The 25,327-nt window shown below is 41.5% G+C and overlaps 2 protein-coding genes across 18 annotated transcripts in view; both read left to right on the top strand.

Annotated features, from left to right (window-relative positions):
- The window catches only part of LOC145455785 (uncharacterized), a 109,213-nt gene that overhangs the window by 28,856 nt on the left and 55,030 nt on the right, over positions 1 to 25,327 (top strand). The gene's annotated exons all lie outside the window — the stretch shown is intronic.
- Positions 4,837 to 6,305, top strand: LOC145455797 (uncharacterized). Of its 2 annotated transcripts, XM_080333816.1 has the most exons (4): positions 4,837 to 4,990; positions 5,061 to 5,409; positions 5,464 to 5,565; positions 6,220 to 6,305. In XM_080333816.1, exons 1-3 carry the CDS (start codon positions 4,872 to 4,874, stop codon positions 5,557 to 5,559), a joined length of 564 nt encoding a protein of 187 aa, XP_080189942.1. In that variant the 5' UTR covers positions 4,837 to 4,871; the 3' UTR covers positions 5,560 to 5,565; positions 6,220 to 6,305. The 2 variants fall into 2 exon arrangements, with proteins under 2 accessions (XP_080189942.1, XP_080189941.1); XM_080333815.1 differs by having other exon boundaries at positions 5,061 to 5,565.

Here is a 25,327-nt window from a genome sequence, read left to right as displayed (position 1 = left end):
ATGACGGTCTATGACGTCAGCTCTTCAAATTATTTGATCTGTAATCAACGAAGATGCAATTCCAATTAGTTTCCGGACTGTACCTATGACTTTATTTTTATACAATTTTAGACATGTTACTTGCCTGCTTACAACTGAACCCCCCGGAGCGGTAACGGCTGACGCTCAGATTCATAATCAGTGGAGTGCATATTTTCGATTCCGACCTACAATCCTTCTAAGACCCTATGAGCATGCACTTTGGCCGTCGGCTCTCGGTCTATTATCACAAGAATACGACCCGCCGTGTCTTATCGAGTTTCAAACTTCAGTGTTGCAACTGTGTAACAAAATGTGGCATTGCCAGATATAAATACTTTGTAGTAGTCTATCATTAAAACATAAAACTGGTGCGCAGCCGGTATAAGCCTACTAGTAGGCTATGTCCCACAAACTGAATCACCGACAGTTTCGCCACATCTTACTTGAAGCAGAAAATTTATAAGGCGATGTCCTGAATCTCTGCGATGTTCGCTGGCTAAGAATAGGTATCTAAGCTTGCTTTTCTCGGTCGATTTAACATCATATCTGACCAAAATTTCATTTGCAACTTGAGGGGAAGAAAGAACTGATACATGAGATGTGGAGGCACATACTCGCTTTAGAAACAAAATTGTGACTCTATGGGAATGTAAATTGGACAAAGAAAATTATGCTCAATTTCCTACACTGGCAGAGAGCAAACCGAGTTGCAACACTGCATTTTACACAGTTATAAGAAAGCAAGTTACTGTATTTTCCTCACGCTTTCCCGACATTCGTTCTCTAGAAAATAAATTCAGGTTATTCAGTACATGCCGTTTGATATGGACATCAATCATTCTCACAAAATTTCAAACGGACCTCATGGAAAGACAAGACAGTTACGAATTGAAGGAAATATTTCATACAATGGGAATATCGCTGCTTGACTTTTCAAAAAGTACCTCCTTCGTAGTGGTCTTTATCCCAGCTTGACCATTCATGCAAAAGAAATGGCATCGATTTTTGGTAGCACGTACACATGTAAACAAGTGTTTTCGACAATGAAATTTACGAAGAACAAACTCACAGCGTCCATATACTACACTTATTTAGAAAATGTCGTAGTTCATTCTTCATCTGACTTGGTACCAGATGTTTGAAAAAAAACTTTCAAAAAGAAACCGGCTTGAAGTATCACATTGATGTTGTGTTAAGTGTGAATGCATATGCTCTTTTTGCGATTGGTATAATTGAGATCGCCGAAATGTAACGTGATATGCTGAAGTGTGTGTGAATTATAGTATGAAAAGTCCGGCCCGCCAACGAGTTGCACACTCGACATCTGGCACATGATTATCAAAAGGTTGCCGACCCCTGTCATATAGTGTCCCTAATGAACTACCGGGGTCGACAGCGTGCCAAACTATGACAATCTCAAAATAATACCAACTGGCGTGCCAAACGTACTTATTTTGACGTAGGCCTAATTACCATTTTAAGCAAGTAATCCTAATACTCGGTTGTCTGAAGCTGACAACGGAATCGGTTGCGCCAGTGGAATGCTATATACATGATGTTTGTTTGCTTAGTTTGTTGCAAAACAATGCATATTCTGTACGGTCCTGATCCCACATCCATAGACAGCTAAATGAAGGATGCCAACTAGGGATGGTGCGAAACTCTGAAAGGTTCTGGTTCGTGTGAACGGGACCTTTTTGAAAGGTTATGTGTGAACGCGAACGTGAACCTCACGTTCACGCAATCCCTAATGCCAACGACCTCATGCGACACTGGGATGCATTTCTCTTGTAATTGATAATGCATTTCTGTGTGGTGTCATCCATATTTGAAATATATTTACGCACCCACAATAATATCAAGGAATCCCGTGAAACTAAATCGTGCAAAGCGCGACGAAAATGTTCAAGATAAATATAATCTACACTAAAACACTTTACTTTATGCTAACTTGCAATGTAATTTTCGGTCATCTTCGATTTCTTTGTATTGCATCATGTAGCCTATAGAACTGCGAAGGGTAGAATTGGTTTCCTGAAACTTCTCTATTTTATACATGCACGTAGCAACAGTATACTGCCATTTCTTCGGGTACATAAAGTTTCTCGAGATGTTAATTAAACTCAGATAAGGAACGTGTTATTAAATGTTTTAAAACCATGGGAAACGTTACACCATGACACATAGGGTTTGACTCCCTTCCTACTAAATTTCAATAAATATAGGGAAAATCGAGCAGAAAAAAGTTGAACACATTGGTTTAGAAGTAGCCATAGGCCGCATTCGGTCGTCGTGTAGCATATAGGATTGCCAACAAAATCATAGCGGTTGGGCTCGCGTCGCAACGTCGTCGTGATTTTCAATTTTGAAAACTTCTGTTTCACTTTTGGAATAAACTAGGGTATAATATATGGTGTGCGTCAAATCATTTCTCGTACCATGGAAAATCATCTCGCGTGCCATGGGTCGCCGAGCCCTTATTTAGACTAATTATGCAACGACTCTTTGCAAATCATATGCTACGCCTGCAGTAAAGGAAATCATCATAATTAGGCGAAAGTAAACAAAACCGGACAGCAGATGATAGTCCAGCTGCCGTTATGATAATATCAATTATTTCAACTGGAGTCAAGTCAGTTCAGTTTGAAAATTTTCCAAGACCAGTCACGTGACGTAAACTTTTAAGGTGACATTAGTGAAGTCATGTCATCACATTTTTTTCGAGTTTGACTCAATTTCAAGTCACCAGATAATTTCAGTCAGCGCCTTTCGATGTGATGCTGATGAATTTGCATTCAGGTTACACTTCCCAAAACGATCTAACTTGATTCCAGGTCATTTCTAAACTATCAAGATGGTATAACAAATCGCGTGATCTGTGTAAGTTGGTGAGAACGCTGGTGGGATATAGGATCATAATATAAAGATCTAAAGTTGGTGGCATTTATTGGCTGAAAAGCTGCATGAAGGCTATAAAGCAGTGATTCCCAAACTGTATGCCGACAAGGGCTGGGCAAAATCGAGTACCTGAGTGATTCGATTCTGAATCACGTATTATGCATCGAGTCGAGTCGAATATTCGAGTACCACTCATTATGACGCCGTAACAGAATGTGATATGTCAAAGTTCAAAAATGTACCTTTTATGGCATTTATGCCAACACAAAGAATATAATGCTTGCTATCCATCACACTAAAGATACTTTGGTAATTTTTTGGACCATACCGATTTCATTGCACTTGGTGACAACGTTGTGGGATGATCATGACTTCGTAAATGTGCTATTTCCAATAACGTGATTATCTTTTTTCTATGTTTGTATGCTGCGATACGACAATCAAGGTTTCAAGGCTACCACAGTGGAAAATAGTATCGTAAATCTAATTCTCGTTGATAAATTAACTTTCAGTGGCAATAAGCGTATAATTTCAGTACTCGAAAAAAATCGTCTTTTACTACTCGACTCGAATCATTAAAATTAATACTCGATGCAGATTCGAGTACCCCCCAATCCCCAATGCCGACATATGTATGCCCAAGTATGTCCTTAATCTTTTGGAGTTTGGGTAATGAACAGCACAACCGTATAAAATAAGTCAATCATCCAAACATATGCGACTTGAAACCCAGCTAACGGCTTCAAAAACGAAAGATCAGCACATCTGACACCGAAACCAACTATCACGTCGTCGATAGGTATTATAGAGTGATTGCCGTTTAGGCAATTGAGGTGTTATATTAGACTTGAATGTTTACATTTTATCCTGGTATCTCTGCGTATAACCACCGGTTGGTTTAGTTGTATTACCACTGCTAACGGCAAGGGAGCGGTGGAGCCGATTCTCGGTATAGGTACAGGATTTCATGGGTTTCATATATTGTAGGGTTACCATATTTTGGAATCGGGAATGGAGGACGAAATTTTCGAACTTAGAATACCGGAGGAAAATCATGGAAAATGGTAAATTTTTCCCACTTCGTGGTCGGTTGACTAAAAAAAGTCAACTTTCTCGCTCAGCGCCCAAAATACAGTATTTTCCTTCACATTATGAGGTGGTTGAATGAAAAAATAAGTCAGCTTTCCGGCTCAGCTCCCGAAATACCCACCGGGGCGTTTGTTCAGTGCTGTTTTACGGTATCTCAGTCTAATTTTGCCCTATGTTTAACCAAAATTCTCAGAAAAGAGGACAAAATCTCAAAAAGGAAGACATTTAGGCGTACTCGGAGGACATTTTCAGAAACCCGAAAAAGGAGGACAAATCCTCCTGACAGAGGACGTATGGTAACCCTAATATATTGAGATCTCAGTTTACATAATCTTTGATATCAAACAAATTATGGCAAACTGGTTGTCTGCTCACAAAGCCTATTCCATGATCGCCGCAAAGGCAATCAATGACAATTGCTAACTTCATGAATATGCGAACAATGCCTTTCTGTTTTCACTGAAGTTAAAAGCTGTAGAGATATTAATGCCTTCTACTTGTAATTGAAAATAATGATATAGCGCAATCGCCTGTAGAAATGACGTTGTTTATTTTTGTCCTTGATGTTTTTGCGGCATATACACCGACTCATGACATATACGATCTGTGCATATGCCGCTGGACAAGGAAGGTGAAGATATAGCCTTGTACGGCTTTCTAAGTCCTGCATCACCTCTCCATGCTATCCCAGTAATGCATGAGCGCCAATCAGGGAAGTCATGGATACCAGTGTTACTAATCAGTTTTTGGTCTGACCCGGCCGGGGATCGCACCCACGACCTACCGATTAAGAAGCCGGACGCTCCAACATTACGCTATCTTGTCGGTTAGTAACAATAGTGCGGAAGAAGCAGTGATCAAATATGCTATGGAGCAATTATATGTTGTTGTCATCCCATCATGAAAGCTATAAAAGGAGTTCTACACTTCGATTGCGCCACATCGATCAAGAGCTATACGGTAGCACTGGAACGATACTAAGGTGAGACGGGATTGCAAATTCCATACTCTCCTTGAAAATACGATAATTACAGTTATTCGATTTCGCATAGATTCAACATGCAGCTGAACACTACACTCGTACTACTCGTCGTCCTTGGGCTTGCCCTACAGGCTGATGCCTGGTGGGCCAGACGTCGTCGTTATTACGCCAGAAGGAGGCGGTACGACCAGGAACGCGGATATTACGGCCAGGATGAAGATCAATCCAAGGGCTACTACGGTATGGATGAAGATGAATCGAAGGGCTACTACGACGAATCCAAGGGCTACTATGATGGTGCCAAGTGGTACGATGGTGCCAAGGGCTACTACGATGGTGCCAAGTGGTACGATGGTGCTAAGGGCTACTACGATGGTGCCAAGTGGTACGATGGTGCCAAGTGGTACGATGGTGCCAAGTGGTACGATGGTGCCAAGTGGTACGATGGTGACAAGTGGTACGATGGTGCCAAGGGCTACTACGATGGTGCCAAGTGGTACGATGGTGCCAAGTGGTACGATGGTGCCAAGGGCTACTACGATGGAGCCAAAGGTTACTACGAAGAGTAGAACTGAGTAAGTATCGACATTTTACCAACTAATCTTCGAAACCATCAGCGACTGTTTCTGTAGTAGCCATGAGTATAATTGAGTCCGCCTGATGTCAAAGTTCTGAATTGCGCGAGCCCGCTGTTGGTAATCCTCTAAATTACATAGGACCGAGTCCGCGTAGATAGATTATGTGACATGAATGGTCATGGTAATCGGGAACGCATTCGATTTTTTTGATTTCCACCCACCGTTACCGATATCATCGAAGGCGTATTTTTTTCGTAACGCCCGATGGTGATCAAAATATCCCCGGACTGATTCACGGCAGTATTTCGTGGATTTGTGAATTGTCCTCACAACCGCCTTATGGAATTACTGCTCTGATAAACATAGAAATGAATTTACAACGGAAATGTGTAAAACAAGGTCCTTGTAAAATAACGTATATGACTGCAATATTTCAGCTCAACATGCAACCCTACTTCCAACGGTGTGAGTCGGGATGGATTATTATTCTTTACATCGGCGGTAGTTATTGCTTCTCGCAGTTTTCGTTCCGAAAATTAATGTTTAATAGGTGCCTAGCCTATGCCAAACTCTCGCGGTTTCGCTAGATATCAAATGTTTCATGGTAATAATATTAATTGATACTGGCCACTAATATTTTGATATTTTCAGTGTCTCAAGAACAAAGTCAATGACAAAGGGAAATCTACACACAAAATGAGTGTACGACAATAAAATATTTCATGAGGGCATTCAAATTTGCACCATTATTTGCGTTCTCCAATAGGACTGCGACGAGATTTACCTAGAAAGGAGATTTAATCAGTTAATCTGATGAGGACGTGTCATTGTTCCATCTGAAAACGGTTTATTGCAACGCATAGCGCTTTTTCTGCTATCCTACAGGGGATCAATTAAGGGCGTATGGATTAGGGATGTTGCGACCGCTGTGCTGGCGTTCGTGAATTTCGTACGAACCTCTATAGTCCAGCCAGATGTCCGTGCTCGCAAACTAACCTTCGAATATTTTACCCTAGTGTCATTTTGTGAAACATCCGAATTTTCTGTAACATTAGCGCAATGGTTCAACCTATAGTCAGGCGAGACAAAGCGCTTCGATAAACCAGTCTCAGGGGTACGGCGGAGATCAATTTCCCTATTGGACTCATCCAGCAGAGGACATTACATTGATTATGCGTTTACTACTTGTAAATCGTTATTCTACGCCGGCAGTCACGTCACTCGAATTTTAAGGTGATACGAGTCAAGTCATCCTATTTTTTTTAAATTTTTTGCCAGATATTTTCAGTCAGCGAGTTTTTGAGGTTTTGAGGTCTTGAGCTGCAGATGAATATGGATTTACTCGATACTTCGCAAAGCTTATCTAAATTGGCTTTAAGCCATTTCTGAACTCCTAAGACGATATGACTCAAATGACTGTGTAAGTTTGTGAAAATGCTGGTGACGTCAGAACCGTAACAGCACTTCGTCAGCCCCTCCGCCCAAATTAAAAAACGTTGGTCTTGGGCCCCTCCGCAGGGTAATACCGAACTTATGGGGGGCTTCGACCCCCAGACCCCCTCAAGTTTTCCCGTTATAGCCACTATACCTATCACCTACATTGAATGTGCTGTTTAACGAGTAAGCTGATTTCGGCTAAACGCGCGAAGCGTGAAAAAAATCCATAATTTATGATTGAATGATTGAATCGGTCAGTATGATCATAAATTTCATATATTTGCTATCAATTTTTTATCCTCTCTGTTCGCGTAATCAGATTTACCGGTAATCGAGATGAGTGAGGTGTATTGGAAGTGGTAGGAGCCCTAAAAATATTTAAACATGTTCTGGCGGACCCGTTGGTATAATGACTTCGCTACAATATACTATTTCGTTACCTCCTATCTGCTACGTCAAAGGATATTGAAATCTTCCAAACTTACTAAACTAAGAGACGCACACGATTTCACATTGTTATTTCTTTACTGGCTAATATTTTTTCCCTGCGGGATGGCATTTGTGTTGTGAGGTTCATATCGCCAGGACAGGAACATTCAGTGACAGCCATTTGGGCGCCTATGGACAATCAAACATTGTATGTTTATATATATCGACGTCTTCTGTCAGCACACGGGCATTCCTTTTAAGCCAACGTCTTCGCACTGCTGATCGTTCTGGCACACTTCTCGGAGTAGCATGTTACATGGCCTATAACTTCATATGCCTTGGTGCGTCGGGGCGCGGTAATACGTATTTTTGTTGGGAGAACGTCATCCAGTAGCGTAACTAAGAGATCTGGCAACATTAAAGCGCGCGCAGCACGAAAAATTTTCGGAAAAGTTGCATAAGATTTCAAAGAATTACTTCATAATTTATGTTAATTCACGAAATAATTTTGGGCCCACTTCGAGCTCGCCCCCCCCCCCCCACCCGCCAATTGGGGGATTGGGGCTCGGCAGTTACGGTCGTGGGTGACGTAAGCCTAGTGGTTAGTGCTAAATATTATGGAAATACAATCTAATTCTAAAGTTAGCGATATTTACTAAGTGGAATGCTGCATGAAGGCAATAAGCCAGTGCTTCTCACACTGTGAGCCGCCACATATACTTAGGTATGCCCCAAATCTTTTGACATTTATGAAGAGAACAGTACAAAAACATACCGAATAAGACAAGCATGCAGGCATATGCGACTTGAAAGCGATCTAACTATTTCAACAGCTCATGATTAAGCACATGTGATGATTAGGGTGTTCCTTAAAAAACGAATTTTGGAAAGTTGTTGGTCTGACCCTGCCAAAATGTTCCTTTTGGTTGAAAAACACATTGTGTAAAATTTTATTCATTTTCATTAATGTTTAGAGTTGGCTCAATGGATCCGAAATTTTGCCTATATTAGCTATGGAGCATATACAGTAAATTCATAGTTTCTATTGGGTCAGCGCTGGAAAGCCTGGATTACATCGTCTGGTTAATAGCCGATCATTGGTGGGGGTACCATGATGGCCAACATCATTTTATTTTGCCAAGTAAGCTCTGTTTGATGGTGTTGGGGGAAATTTTGTGGAGGTCAGCAACAACCCCAAATGCAAACTGTAGTTGCTCCTTGTTTTTTGTGAGATGGGTATAAACATCCTGAAGCATTGCGTTGGACGTTGTGTGGTCGTTAGAGGCAAACAATGTGAGTGTGAGTGCGAATATTGTCGACATATCTAAAGCTACAGCGAGGAGGATTGTAGGGAAACTGGGGTTTTCGTCTGCGGGGTTGATTGGCGTGGCGATGTTTGATGACGATCTGCACAAGGGCACCGACGCTAATATAGTTGTTGCTATTAAAGAGAGGGATTATTTGAGTATGTATTTGATAACTTCAAACACAGGGGCGGGCAACATACGGCCCGCGGGCCGGATCCGGCCCGCGGCAGTTTTCCGTCTTCCGCGGCTACAGTCTAACGAGATTCCCCACCACTTGCTTACTACGTCAAATTTTAGCGACTGCATGTTATTATATACCAGTGTTGGGATCAAGTCAGTACCTTCGAGTCACGAGTCATCTCGAGTCATTGCACATTTTGACTCGAGTCAAGTCAAGTCAATCGATTTTCGAAAGTGACTCGAGTCAAGTCAAGTCACTCGTTTTTTGGATGTGACTCGAGTCAAGTCAAGTCAAGTCAAGTCGAGTCACGAGTCAAGTCACAATTCAAGTCAAATTGAATTTTCGAAGTATCAGTGACGATTCAGAGTAATTACATTTTGCTAGCTGAGTGAAAGACAGTATAATTTACCATTTATCTTGCATCAAATAACTAATGTATACACACACATACTTTATAAAGTTGAATAATGAATATGCATGCAAGAAGGCGTTTATCACGCAGACGTAGAACCGCAAATAATATACGCGACTAACTGTATACCATGCTATACAGTCTGTTATTATGTCAGCCATTAGGATCGAATACGAAGCCTCAAGACGTTGAAACAAATTGATATGGATTTGAATCATACAAGATGGTTGGTAACGGTGATCAGTGCGCAATGTTAGCAGTGAGCCGTCCAAGAAACATAGATACGTTAATTGCTATTGTATTCTTCTTCTTCTACTACTACTACTACTACTTCTACTACTACTACTACTACTACTACAACGTAACCTGTGATCATTTCGTTGTGGTCAATATATTTGTGATGCAATAATGGAGGATCATTCAAACGTACATTCAGTGAATGACTGGTTACTCTCACAAGTGGCACATAGGCGTATCGCGAACAATACGAACATATGTCCAAAATACAATGATTTGATTGATACCGTTTACTTGATGACTTGAAATTGACTCGTAAATTTTGCTCCGAGTCACGAGTCAATCCGCATTTTTGAAGCGCCGAGTCAAGTCAAGTCAAGTCATTTTTGCAAAGTGACTCGAGTCAAGTCAAGTCATACGAAAAAGTGACTCGAGTCTGACTCGAGTCAAGTCATGACTCGAGTCATCCCAACACTGTTATATACATATACATATCAGACATGGGGTGATTACTTCATGAATGTAGTCGATTGCGATTACGATTACTTCTGAATCACGCGATTACGATTACGATTACGATTATATTGGAAAAGTAATCACGATTACTCACGATTACATTTATTTTGCATCGTAGTAGTTATATTGGAAGACAAGACATGGATTGTGCTGAAAAGGCCTAATGATATAGCAACTGTCTTTACAAAAAATGGAACGTTTTCTTGCTACGTCATAATGTACCCATTGCCCATTTTATAGAGGACGGTTTATCGCACACAACGTTTCGCATTCTTGCCAGATCCATAACTGCCGCACCCCAAATTCCCCAATAGGGTGGGGAGCGTGGCTGGAGGGTACTCAAAAGTATTTCCTAAATCATCATATATTATAAGAGTATTTTCGATGGATTTCATTAACTTGGAAATTCTCTTTGAGCTTTGCGATTTAAATGTCTCTAGATAGTTTGATTTCGAAATGCATACGTCTCCCCCTCAATAAATAAAGCATGTATAATTCATAGTAATTGGCATTTAGGTGCCAGTCAATACCACTCCTCGACACATCAAAAGACATGTGCAGTTTCGGCTAACATGAGACTCCACGAAGTGTGCTACTACAGAAAGACATTGGCCGAAACTTAGGGTATGTGTCCATTGTCAATAGCCGCGCTGGATGGGCGTGACTAACAGTCCATTCCTTTCAATCTGAGCCCACGATGCAAATGCCACCCGGGCACCCACCGAGCATTAGACATGACAATTTGTGTATGCGTCTCACGCAAGTTTTTCTTTTAGTCTGCTATGTTTAGGCCACTACAATCAATATCTTTTGGCTATATAACAGACCGGAGGTCACGAATTAACAACATGCAATAAAGTAATTATTCCAAGATACCAGATGTTATAATTATGAATTACTCGCCACCTGCTCTCCAGGTAAATCTGGCCATCGGGCGCTGAGATAGGATTAACAATGCAATATAATGCAATACCAATATTATTGATTAAATTAAATCTTCAACTTCAAAATTGACTACTCTATGGGGGCCCAAGATTAATGTTTGGGTGGGGGAAACTTTTGCTGTTTTGATCCTGATTCTAGCTACAACCCACGCTAACATGGTATATAAGCCGATGGCTGTGGCAACAGGTCCAAACGTTCAATAAAGTATTGTGAAATAGCGATTTTCGCCCGTTTTCAGTAGAATAATATGAGAATACGAGAAAGTGAACATAAAATTCTGCCTTCAACTCAATGCAGATAATGTAATGCAAGCTGCCATTACGAAAACGGCAAAACAACGGCTCGGTTATGATATATATCAGCAGCTGTTGAATTTAATGCTTCGTTGTGGAAACCGTAATGTTTTATTTGACGAGTACAAAATTTCAAACCTTTGTCTGGTGTACGTTCGTACCATATAGGCCTAGTGCTCGCCAAGCAGCCACGGTGAAACTGCATTTAACAATAGAATTAGAACTATTACATTCTATAGTTTAACTAAGCAGAACCAAACATCAATACAAAAGTTGCTATTTTAACTTACGAAGAGATGTGATTAATTATCCTGTTGCGAGGTAGTGATGTCTGAACTGTATTGATAACCCGATATACAGCACGGTGGGTTTTCTTACAATCACACTAATGTAGGGTTACCATATTTTTGTGAAGCAAATTCCGGATGCTCTTTAGCGCCCACTAGCGGATTTTAAAATGAGGTGTAACACATTGACCGTCAATATGACGTCACACTACCAAAGCATTGGCCATCGACTGTATACACTATACAGGAATGAAGTGGAACATAGGTCATGAATTGGGCCATCTGTAATGTGAGCTCTGGTGATTGCTACTGGCTAAGGTTTGCAATAGATTCCTCCACGGGCCGGAAGAAATCATCTGGCGGGCCGTGTCTGGCCTGTCGGGATTGTGTTGGACAGCTCTGCTATACAGTTAGATCGGTACGGCTATCTGTTTATGTGTTTTAATCAGATCCGAAACAACATTTTTTCTCCCCCCTTCCGCCAAAAAAGCACTGGTTTTTGGCCCACCGTAGGGTAGTCGATGTAACTTGCTGGGCACTTACTATAGGCATTTGGCTGTTAAATTTTATGTATGAATTCTGTCAGTAATATTGATTCTTCGATATACTAGGCTACTATAAAATGCACCAGCAGGTTGCACATCCGGTGATTTCCAACTTTTTATGGTCACGACCTCATTTCCCACTTGAAATATTCCGCGGCAAAGCTCAAAACTTGATTACTAAAACAATTCAGCTTGCCCACACTTACTCACGGCCTAGGAAGCTGATTACGTCCAACATCATCACGATCCCCAGATAAAGGCGGACGACCCCAAGATTTGGAACCACTGTCTGTGATTGAAGCATGCAATCGGCCTTAACCAACTCTAGGAATATACCGTTAGCTTATAATTGCGATTACAATCAGACTTATTTCAGTAAATGATGGTTATTTATATTTATTTTGATTGCATTTTTTGGCGAGGGTCGTGCCTGGTGCCCATACTAATATCATTATACGTTGCAATAACTCGCGCGCGGCGCGAAGAACAATTTTGAATAGCATAAATCTGCTTGAAAATAATATTGTTTATGTTGATTTACGAAAAACTTTTGAGCCTGCTTCCAGCCTTCAAAATTCCGGACATTTAGGCATATTTCAGAAATTCCTCCCGGACGAAGATTTTTCAGTGAAATTCCGGACATGTCCGGGAGATTCCGGACGTATGGCAACCCTACACTAATGTACATCAATTATCTATTTACTGTGTGTGGACCCTTCTTACGCAAAGACGAGCAAAGCTAATAGGCTACCTCTGACGTAATAATGAGCAGTGGCATTTGAAAATCAGACGTTTGCGCTCTCAATAACTGGTATAATATCTCTTCCTTGTTTACGAGTGCTGTTCAGTTTATGCCACAGTCCTTGTACAAATAAAAAGAAATCTTTCTTTCACAAAGAAATCGATTAATTATGGGAAGTAGTCGATTACGATTACGATTACTTCGGGATATTTTCGAATTTAATCGATTGCGATTACGATTACTTGAAAATGCTGTAATCGTCGTAATCGATTACGATTACTAATCGCGATTACCCCATGTCTGATACATATATTCGCACTGCGCAGCGTGCGAGAGTGGTGCTTGCGCGTAAGTTCGTCGAAGCGGGAATAAGACTTGCATTATCGGCATTTACGATGTACTCGACCCTAATATCGCTTGTGCTAATCATGGTATTTGTCGACTACAATAGTCATTTACACCAGGCCGATATTTCTTATATTTTTCATTCCGTAGCCGCCGACTTGTAGCACGGCACACTTCTAAGCTTTAGTAAGACACCGCTAATCCCAGGGGTCGCCAATCAAAACGAGTCGCCGGCCACTTCTCAAATGTTTTAGAAGCCGCGGTCCGCATGAATTCAATATCGAGATAAAATAGGCCACACAGTTGAACAACGACGGTATCTCGTCACCTACTCAGCCCTGATGAATTGATATCTTGGTAAATTTGGGGCACCGGGCCTATCGAACGCCTTGAAGTCTTGATTATTGATTGCGCCGTGTGTTGATTGATCAGAGAGAAGCAGACATGGCGTCGCCTGTATGACAATGCTGTTCTCAAATCCACATTGTCTTCGTCATTATCGGCGAGAAATGGCTTTGAAGTAACATTGCTGTCTTTAACGTACATTCAATAAATACGATTTACACCTTGTATACGTGGATAATTGGGCGAATAATACATCGATTAAGAAATCCGGCCCGCCAAGTACCTAATTTTCCTATATCCGGCCCGCCGACTGGATAAGTTGCCCGCCCCTGTTAACACACATTTCACAGAAGCCTTAAATCGACAAAGAATACAACACTAATTTTAAGAAAACCTGCGACTTTCCGATGGGGCCTTGAATATCCGGCAGTTAAGTGGAAGGTGCCGTCTGGTTTTATTGCTGAAAAAGCTTCACACTCACACTGTTTGGATCAAACGACCACACAGATCGTCCAACGCAATGCTTCAGGATGTTTATGCCCATCTCACAGAAAACGAGGAGCAACTGCAGTTTGCATTTGGGGCTGTTTCTGACCTCCGCAAAATTTCCCTCAACACCATCAAACAGAGCTTACTTGGCAAAATAAAATGATGCTGGCCACAGGGTTTTGGAGCCGGAGCCGGAGCCCGGAGCCGGAGCCCCGGAGCCGTGCATTTTCGCCGGAGCCGGAGCCGGAGCTCTACATAAAATTCAGCCGGAGCTGGAGCCGGAGCTGGAGCCTGTTATTTGAGGAGTAGCTCCGGCTCCGACGCATTTCATAAGATGCTATTATATATGCAACAACCACATCTGCTGATTTATCATAATTGAACAGCAGACCTGAATTTTAATGCTGTGCACAGCAATGGCATAGAGTAAAGTGCGTTCTAGTGCAACTATGATGTTATCGACAATTGACAAGTATTCATTTTGACGTCACAAGCCAGCACGGCGGCACCTATGTCTTTGTTGCTACATCGGATGTTACTGACGGCTGACAGACTCTAGATTACTATAGATAACTAACCTATGGGTAGATTATTAATCTATATAGACTACGAATGGCCAACCTTTTCGGCTAAAGGGGCACATGCAATTGACGAACGAGTGCGTGGTCCACTAGCCGCCCCAAGCGGGTAAAATTTTCAAAGTTTATCAATAAACTAGGTCAATATTATCACTTGAGCATATTGCGGGTCTACTGTATACCGCCCGCTAGGCTCAGTTTGCAAGGACACGACTATTCGGCGTCTGGCCACATCGATATCGAAGGTCTCCGATAATATGCGACAGTGATTTTGTGTCTACATTTCACCGTCGACGATCTTTATGCGAGCGCAAACGCGAAAAGACTTTCTCCCGCAATTGCGAATACAGTTAGACTCAATCGGGTAAATTAGGCGTTTTTTCATTTTCAGTAGGGGGTAGGCTACAGAGCACGAAATCGTGTGACAATTAAACACGCGAAGCGTGTAGAAAAATTTCACTACTATTTTAGTTTATTGTAATGTACGACGATTTACTGAAAATGTGACTGGACCCTGGATCTGCCAATGCGTCGGAACTGATTTTAGTCATCAACATCCCAAGTGTCGCAGCCAGACTTGTAATTTTTGGTTGACATTGCAAGTTCACAATCTGAACAATTCATTTTCGATAATATAGTAGGAAATTACCTCGCGGGCCACGCAAAACCCTCTCGCGGGCCACATTTGGCCCACAGGTTGGCCACCCCTGATATGGACAGGCCCATTCGATAATTTCAGAGCCGGAGCTGGAGCCGGAGCAGTGGTAATAATGCTGCTCCGGAGCTGGAGCCGGAGCTAATGTATGATAGAAGAAAGCTCCGGAGCCGGAGCTGGAGCAGTTTAAATTTACGGCTGCTCCAAAGCCCTGCCTGGCCATCATGGTACCCCCACCAATTATCAGCTATTAACCAGACAATGTAATCCGGACTTTCCAGCGTTGACCCAATAGCAACTATGAATTTACCATATATGCTCCATAGCTGATATAGGTAAAATTTAGGATCCATTGAGCCACCTCTAAACATTATTGAAAATCAATAAAATTTTACATGATGTGTATTTTAACCAAAAGGAACATTTTGGCAGGGTCGGACCAACAACTTTCCGAAATTCGTTTTTAAGTACCACCCTAGTGATGATGACACCTACTATGACATTGTCAAAAACGATCAGGGTAGTCGTCATTTGGGCAATTGGACTGCTATGTTAGAATTAAATGTGTGCATGTGATCCTGGTACCTTTGTACAACGCCCGGATGGTGTGTAGAGGTATTATTCCTCCTGCTTACTGCAACTTCTAGTATGTAAATAATTTTGAGGGCTTTATTTATTTAGATATCAATTTATATCAGTGGCTCTTAGTCTTGATTGTGTCTCCAGCCTCCCCAAGGGGCGATTTGGATTTTGAAGGCGCGGAAACGCTCAGGGGACGAAATGGGGGGCGCTGGGCTCAAGGGGCGTTACAGGGGGCGCTGAAGGTGGTAGATGGTGTACTAAGGACTTATGATTTTACAGTGGAACAATAGTTCTCTATATCTCCGAGTTCTCATTGCAAACTAACATTCAACCATATCTGTCAAATCACAACGTTTTTCGTTGCGCTCATCGCGAAATATATCCACCAACCATGTTTCCATGAATGCAGTGGTTTATTTTAATTCATGTAAAATTAATCTGGCGTACTTTTGGATTGCCAATCTCCCGTTATAACACTCACTCCCGTCACGCTAGCTACTCAAAGTCGTTTCGACGCCTTCCTATCTTTTCATTGTCTAGTTTGTGCGGTTTTGTCAAGTAATATTCAGGTTACAAAAGGATTAGACTCCGAAAAAGATTAGAGTTAGACCAGAAAGTGACAAGTTGTGATGAAACAATAATTATTTGATACTTATACTCAGGACCGTAATAGCGCTTCGCCCCCCCCCCAAAAAAAAACAATAGTTGGTCTTGAGCCCCCCAAAGCGTGATAAACAAAACTTCTGGGGGCTACGCCCCAGACTTCCTACAGGTTAGTCGTTTTTGCCGCTACTAGTAACCGACATTTATTGTGCTGTTTAGTGAGACGCATTACTTCGCCGAAACGCGCGAGGCGCGAAAATTTTTAACAATTCATGATTGAATTAGTCAATATCATTGGGAATTGCATACAAGTTGCTATCATTTTTTATCCTCCCTGCTCACCTAATCAGATCTCCCGGTATATCTGAACGAGGTGTCTTGGAAACTGTAGAGGTGGTAAATAATATTTAAACATATTCGGGCGGTATAATAACTTCATCACATGATGCTGTTACGAGACCTCCTCTCTGCTATGTCAAAGATATTGAAATCACCCAACCGTACTAAGCTAAAAGACACACACGATTTCAAATTGGTATTTCTTCACTGGCAATTAAATTTTCCCTGCGAGTAGGCATTTGTCGTGTGGGGATCAGATCGTCAAGACAGGAACATTCGCCGCCAGCCATCTAGGCACCCAGGGACAAGGCATATGTATGTATATGTTTTGAAGTTTTCGGTCAGCATAAGGGCAGTCCATTTCGGCCCAGGTTTACTCGTCCCCGATCGTTTTGGCACTCTTCTTGGAGTCGCATGCTGTATGGCCTGAAATTGTATATGTGGCGAGGTAATGGCCGGCGCCGTAATGCCTATTTGTATAATTCATGCGTATTTTTTTTTTTGGGGGGGGAGTACCCAATAATCCAAACATTTTGCAACACTAAATGGCGCCGAGCGCGAAAATTCTTTTCAAAAAGTTGCATAAATTTCCAAAAAACTCGATAATTTTTGCTAATTTACGAAATAATCAAATAATTTTAGGCCCGCTTCGAGCCCCCCCCCCAATTGGGGTCTGTGGTGCGGCAGGTACGGCTGATACTGATAGCTCGGGTTATATTTTCCACAATATGTATTGAACTAGGTATTTGATCCTCTATAGCGTACTGTCGAAATCGAAAAGGCACTGTAAAACTTACAGTAAAACTTACTGTAGTTACTGTAAAACTTTCGAGAGTAATGCCCTTTGTACATTAAAGATGTTTTGAAATTTTTGGCCAAGAGAAATAACTATATATACTTGCATTTGAGAGATACAATATTAAATCGTCAGAATATTTCTTCATCGTATCATAAAAGATGATAATGCTTATTGTTGTTACCCCATTCATGTTTAAGTTAAGAGTTTGGTGCCAATCGGAGGTTAGAGATGTGTACATCAATCTAGAACCAAATGTTATGAGCCCGTAGGCCTTACCCACAGGTTGTTATAACAACCTGGATTTGATCGCGAAAATAGCACATACAATCATACCGTTACTTAGTCGAGTGGCCTAATAGTGAGGTCTCAACCGAAAACGGACTTCGACCACTTACCCATTGTTTTTACTACAGTCCTTAAAATAGGGCGGCGCCAGACTCAGGCAATTTTTGAAAGGGAGCGCTGGAGAAGAAAAGTTTAAGAATCACTGGTTTATATCATGGTAAATATCGAACTAATTACGGAAGTCTTTGATGAAGCGAGTGCAAAACTATATGAGGTTTGATTGTCGGCTGTCAGATCGTATTCGATCGGTGCAAAGACAGTCATTGTATTGCCATCCCATCTCCATGATTATGCGAATGTTGGTTTTACGTTTTCACTGAAATTAAAATCTATACACGAACTACTACTTGTAATTGAACACGACCTCGTGCAACCTCGTTTCAGTTGCAGGTGTTCGTATAAACAAGAACATTCATCGCATTACCACGTGAAAATCAGTCTTCAAAGTTGAATGTATTCTCTTACAAATGTGCAGTGAGCATTATATAATTTTTATGGTGTATCACAAGCTAGGGTTCAAGCTCCATTTTCTCTCACAGAGTTAACACGGGTACTCAAACATAGAAAAAGCTCTTCTCCAGGACAGGACAAACTGTGTTACCCTATGTTCACTAACCTGCCCAGCGAATGCAAAAAATATATCCTAAGATGTATTAATGCATTATGGTCTGAAGGAAAGTGCCCAAAAATCTGGAAACATTCGATAGTGATACCACTTCTCAAGGCCGACAAAGAACCAAGTAATCCAGCCTCGTATCGACCGATTTCCCTGACAAGTAACTTCTGCAAAATTATGGAACGCATGATATGTAACCGATTACGTTATTGGCTTGAAATGAACAAATTGCTTCACCCGGCACAGAGCGGCTTTCGAACCAATCGATCATCCAGAGACTCGATCTTGTCAATCCACGACGACGTGTACAAAGCCCTATGGAATAGGCGATCTGCCGTTGCCGTCTTTCTAGATTTAGAGAAAGCCTACGATCGCATGTGGCGCGGTGGGATGTTAGCAAAACTGGTGAAAATGGGCCTCTCGGGAAATATCATAAGATGGATAGACTCTTTCCTATCCGAACGAACCATGCAAGTTAGACTAGGGTCTACATTTTCGCAAATTTTTTCCATCGAAAATGGTACCCCACAGGGCAGCGTGCTTTCCCCCCTACTCTTCTCGGTCATGATGAACGATCTGCCAGAAAACATTACTTCCAATATCAACCTATTCGCAGATGATATTTGTCTTTGGGAATCCGGACTGGTTATGGATACGCTTTTATCTGACGTACAGAAATCCCTTAACGAAGTATCTAAATGGTCTGACGAGTGGGGTTTCAAAATAAATGTCGAAAAATCAGCGGCAGTTTTATTCACCAGGAAACGCAAAACACCACCGGTTCAGCTGTCAGTGTCGAACTGTCTGCTGCCAGTTAAAAAGGACTACAGATATCTAGGAATCATTTTTGATTCACGACTATCTTACAGACAACACTCGATCTCTGTAGTGAATAAATGCAACAAACGCTTGAACATACTTCGCCTGCTGTGCGGCACACAATGGTGTGCCTCAAAATCAAGTCTTCTCTCATTGTATAGAGCACTTATCCGCTCCGTCTTCGAATATGGCTTTGAAGCATATCTCTTATCTCCAAAATATGTACTCGGAACAATTAAAAAAATTCAAAACAAGGCATTGCGAATATGCAGCGGGGCAATGGGAAGCACTCCCGTCCACGCACTTTTGCACTCGTGCAGGGAATTACCGGTACACATACGCCACTTGCGCGCATGCGCAGTAGCTAGATGTAAAATTGCCGCCAACAATGAAAATATTTGCTCCCACATTATTGAAGACTCTTGGCCTGAGATCTTCCCGGACTCTTCGCTATTCTGTACTTTCAACATGCTGTCACGACTGCCATTGTTCGAGGAAATCACCATTCGCAAAACGTGCCCAATTGCTCCGTGGTCGGTTGTAAACTGTGTAGTAGATACTCATCTGTGTTTACTCACACAGCAAATGGAGAATCCTCTCCAAATTCAGATCGAATGCAAGGAATATCTCTGTCATCATTTTCAAAACCATACGAAGATATTTACTGATGGGTCAAAATCAAAGGAAATGTGTGGCGCAGCATATTATGTTCAGGATTTAGGGGAAGTTGGTAGGTTCACGTTAGACAGAAGAATTTCGATTTTTTCTGCGGAGTTGATTGCAATTCGAGAAGGATTGTCTTGGGCAGTTGAGCAGTGCCCACAATCAGCCGATCTGCTTATTCTCTCGGACAGTCTTAGTGCCTTGGCGGCCATCGAAAATAGCCACACAGAAAACGAAATAATTCGGGAAATTGCCGAAAGATGTGATGTATTATCTTCCAATGCCATCTCAGTCACGTTAATTTGGGTCCCAAGTCACAAGGGGATCAGCGGTAACGAGACTGTTGACAAGCTGGCAAAACAAGCGGCATCCGAGCATACTCCCATCAGCACCATTGAGATTACAGCGAGGGAATGCCAGTCCCTCATTCAAGAGCATTGCGAGTCCAAATGGATATCAGAGTTTTTCAGCAATGCAGAGAATTCCTTTTACCCTAATTTGTTCCGAGCGTCGAGTTTCCATGCCCCGGTGCTATCATTGCCAAGAAGAGCCTACGCTATACTTATCCGTCTGCAAACCGGTCATTGCAAACTGAACTCTCATCTGCATAGATTGGGAATTCACGATACTGGACAGTGCGAAAACTGCGGCGTTCCTGAAACCGTTGAGCATTACGTCATTCACTGCACCAAGTATGAAGGCCCTCGACAGTATCTGCGGGACCAAATTAGAGACGCCGTTCCTTTCCGCTTGGAAACATTACTGGTCAATCCCCTTACCATGGGCACTCTCATTGAATATGCCCTACTAACCGGCCGAGAGTTATAAAGACATATAAGGATATATGATACTCGCATCACAGATCTGGTGCAAAAGACCATTAGTAGTCGAGCACCAATATTACACTTATACAACAACAACAACAACAACAACAACAAGCTAACAAAATTCGGGAACCACTGCTTCAGGCAGTGCCAGTACCGGACTAATATGTGCTGTGGATATGTTGTATAATTGTGCATTTGGGTTGTATGAAGCTATGTCTTCGAAATCCATATAAGCTCCTATGGGGTTTCGATTTACGGATAACTTCCGCGACACACATGAACTGGTTGTTTACCAAACAACCAAAGCCTTAGTTATAGTTCCATACAAGCTATACTTATTGATTAAATTTTTACCATGCTTTCCTGAATATGTTAAGATGCCAGTATATATATAATATATGCGAGGATGTGTCTAATCTGTTTTGTCTGCGATGTCGCAGTTGATGGAATTATAACGATAGCGAAACCGTAGATGGTATATGGATCCAGCAGATAAATGATAGGTATTGGTGACGTAGTTATTTGTGGTACCGGATGGAGAGGTTCCGAATGCTCTACGAAATAATCTGATGACTTGATAATTGATTAGAAAATCGTCTCGAGTCATCCCGCATTTCTTATACTTCGAATTCAAGTCAATTCATGACTCAAGTCATCCCAATTCACTGGTACCAACATCCGATCATATGGTATTAGTGATGAGCATCGGACGGACTCGGATAGGATTCGGACCGTATAATGGACAATTTTGTGGGAATAGCAGAAGACGCGCGATTTGCAATAAATATCAAATGTATTATTTTCGTTTTGATCGAAAATCATGTTCTTTAATCAGAGTTGTAATGACTCGAGTCATGACTCGATTCGAGTCCGACTCGAGTCACGATTCTCTGATGACTCGACTTGACTCGAGTCATTTTCCCAAAATACGGAAATGACTCGACTCTAGTCACTCTGTGTATTGACTCGACTTGGATTCGAGTCATTGCATGTGACTCGGACAAAGTCATGTGACTCGAGAATCAGACGGTCAAGACCGACATTTCATTGTAATTTCTGAGAATAGTAAAGTAACCACACGTTTGGGATTTCTATTGGTACTGGTACTTAAAAATTCGACCGGAATCTGCTGAAGGTAAGGAAAATTAGTAGGGATGGTGTGAAGTGAACCTCTGAAAGGTTCAGGTTCGTACGAACGCGAACCTTTTTCAAAGGTTCTATGTGAACGCGAACGTGGGCCTCACGACGTCACATGACGTCATATTGCTAATTCCAATCCTACATTTCAGTGAAGTGATATATTAATGTACACGATACCTAGCGACGTTTCGGGCCACATAATGCTACAATGCTAAAGCAGACTGACTTTTTAAACGCCGCCAAATGTATCAACTGGGACAATCAAATGATATAATAATCCCATAAAATCAATATCTTATGTCGCTTTGCCAACGATTTTGACGAAAGAATATAAACTTACGCGCCTTGGCGGTCTAGGCGAGACCGGACAATGTATTCGGCGTCCAAGTTTTGCTACGTTGATATAGAGCAGAGTGTAAAACGGGTTTCTATACTTGCTACCGATATTACCCCATTAGCAAGTTATACAGCAGTAGCCAGCACTCGAATCGCACGGATTTGGTTTTTATGATACAATAAGCATATGAAATCGAGGTGGACCCCATACGCTTACTAGATTTTCTACAATAGACAACGATATCAATTTCATTAATAGGTTGAATAAGCATCATTCGCTGACTATGCCTATACAGGTAGCATATTTCGAACTTGATATTGTGTGATTGGGGTCAAGTTCACAGCAGAGAGACTCAATATTCACAAAAGGAAAGCTCGATATTGTAACAAAACGAAAAAAAATTTGAGATTGTCACACATATCCCTAAAAATTAGTATATTATAAATGCAAACTATTCGATATCCCCAAACAGAGTTACAAAAAGTGAGTTTAACAAGACTTTAACTGGAAACTGAGCAGTCAACACAATGACTCGAACTCGGACTCGAACTCGGACTCGAGTCATAAATCCATGACTCGGACTCGACCCTCTGCTCGTTGACTTGAACTCGGACTTGACTCCGTGGTGAATTGAAAATGACTCGAGTCAAAACTATAAACGTGAGATTGACTTGTGACTCGGAGCCTTGTGACTTGGTTACAACCCTGACTTCAATCGGTTTGCTATTTTGGGACTCAGTCGATGCAAAGTTTATTTCGTGCACGACTAATCTACAGTGTGTATTAAATGTTTAGTTCGATGTCTAATGTGGAAGTTTTTTGTTGTTGTGATTCAGCGAAAATTTGGGATATCACATAGGCTTGCAGATAAGCGTAAGGGCTCCCCCAGGTTATTACATGCTTATCACGCATATCGCTGCCTTGGGATTGATGAAAAACGCCAATATAGCAGAGGATGGTTTCGATCCACCGACCATCTGGATTATGAGCCCGGAACGCTTCCGCTGCGGTTCTCTGGGGCTCGTCACTGAATTTAGTCGAGCATAACTTAATTAGAAATTGATCCGTTTGGGGAAAAAAATATGCAATCAATCGGCAACCAAACATGCCGATTCGATAAATTGTACAAAAAACATGTTTTAAACACGGGTCTTGTTTAAAACGTGTTCGTTTTAAATTGATTTTTGTTTTGAATCCATCCCTGACCATAGCTATCTAATCTTTCAGTACACGTAATTTATTATTACAAAAAAATGCTGTTTCTAACATTTCTGCTCCCAGATCGCTAAACTAAAGGATGCCAACAGCCGCATGCGATATTAGGATGTATTTCCCGCGTAATTGCTAATGCATTTCTGTGTATTATGCATATTTCATGTATATTTATGCAGCCATATTACTATCAAGAAATTCCGTGAAACTAGATCGTGCGAAGCGAGAAAAAGATGAATATAATCAGCCCCAGCACACTATACTTTATGCTGATTTTTGATATGATTTTCGGTCACCCATCGATTTCTTTCTAATGTATCATGTAGCATGGAACTGCGAAGCGTACAACTGGTTTTATGCACCTTCTTGCGCGCGACAACAGCATAACACCATTGGAAATACATTTCTTTCGGTGCATGAGATTTTGGTTGCGAAAATTTCAATAAAACTCAGATTTGGGTCGTCTTATAAATGTTTCAGAACCTCTGGATACGTTTCGCCTTGCCACATAGATATGATTCGCTTCTGACTAACTTTCAGGAAAACTACAGGGAAAGCCGAGCAGAGAAAAGCTCAACATATTGGTTTAGAGGTAACCATTGGCAGCATTCGGCCGCCGTGCATCATATCAGCTTGCTAACAAAATCATAGGTTAATGGGCTCGCGTCACAATAGCGTTGTGATTTTCCATTTTGAAAACTTCCGTTTCACATTTTGCCATCGTGCGCGTCAAATCATTTCTCGTACCATGAAAAATCATCTCGCGTACCACAGGTGGCCCGCGTGCCATGGCTCGCCGAGCCGTAATTTAGACTAATTATGCAATGACTCCATGCAAATCATATGCTACGCCTGCGGTAAAGGAAATCATCATAATTAGGCGAAAGTAAACAAAACAATACAGCAGATGATAGCTCAGCAGCCGCTATGGTAATATCAATTATTTCCAGTGGAGTCAAGTCAGCCCAGTTAGAAAACTTTCCAAGACAAGTCACATGACGTGAATTCTCAAAGTGACATGAGTGATGTCAAAACATCACATTTTTCCGAATTTAACTCAATTTCAAGTCATCAGACAATATCAGTTTGCGTCTTTTGATCAGATGCAGATGAATTCGCATTTAGGATGCACTTCTCAAAATGTATCTAACTTGTTTCCAAGCCATTTCTAAGCTACTGAGACGATATGAGTAATCGGTTAATAGGTGCAAGTTGGTCAGAATGCTGATGACCCAGTATACTTAGTGCTGAATAATATGGGAGTACAATTCAAAGTTAGCGACATTTATTGACTGAAATACTGCATGATGGCTATAAGCCAGTGATTCCCAATCTGTAAGCCGCCATATGTATACCCTGGTATGCTCCGAATCTTTTGGAGTCTGGGAAAAGAACAGTTTATATAAGTGTATAAAATAAGCCAAGTATACAGGCATATACGACTCGGCCCCGCTCTAACTGCTTCAATAGCTCATTGATAAGCACATGCGACGATGAAACCATCAACTCCAACATTGTCAACAGAGATTCGGGTAGGCCTAGTTGTTATTTGGGCAATTGCGAGGTGCTATATTAGAATTCAATGTCTGCATTTCATGCTGGTACCTCTGTGTAACCCTGGTTGTTGTAGCGGCATTACCCCTGATAACTGCAAGGGAGACCTGGCGTCGATTCCCTCTAGGTAAAGAGTAGGTAAAGGGTTTCATATATTCAGATCTCAGTTTATATATTCTT

The sequence above is a fragment of the Botryllus schlosseri genome, chromosome 14 (assembly GCF_051294905.1).
Source record: "Botryllus schlosseri isolate E-star chromosome 14, Bs_hap1, whole genome shotgun sequence".
Classification (NCBI taxonomy): Eukaryota; Metazoa; Chordata; class Ascidiacea; order Stolidobranchia; family Styelidae; genus Botryllus; species Botryllus schlosseri.
Note: the sequence above shows the minus strand (reverse complement) of the source record. Positions and strands in the feature narration are given on the sequence as shown.

What these genes read in the sequence shown, in the direction of transcription:
- LOC145455797 (XM_080333815.1), top strand. Translation starts at nt 4,872, where the DNA reads ATGCTATGGAGCAATTATATGTTGTTGTCATCCCATCATGAAAGCTAT. An exon ending in AGCACTGGAACGATACTAAG is followed by an intron (nt 4,991 to 5,060) that starts GTGAGACGGGAT and finishes GATTTCGCATAG; the next exon opens with ATTCAACATGCAGCTGAACA.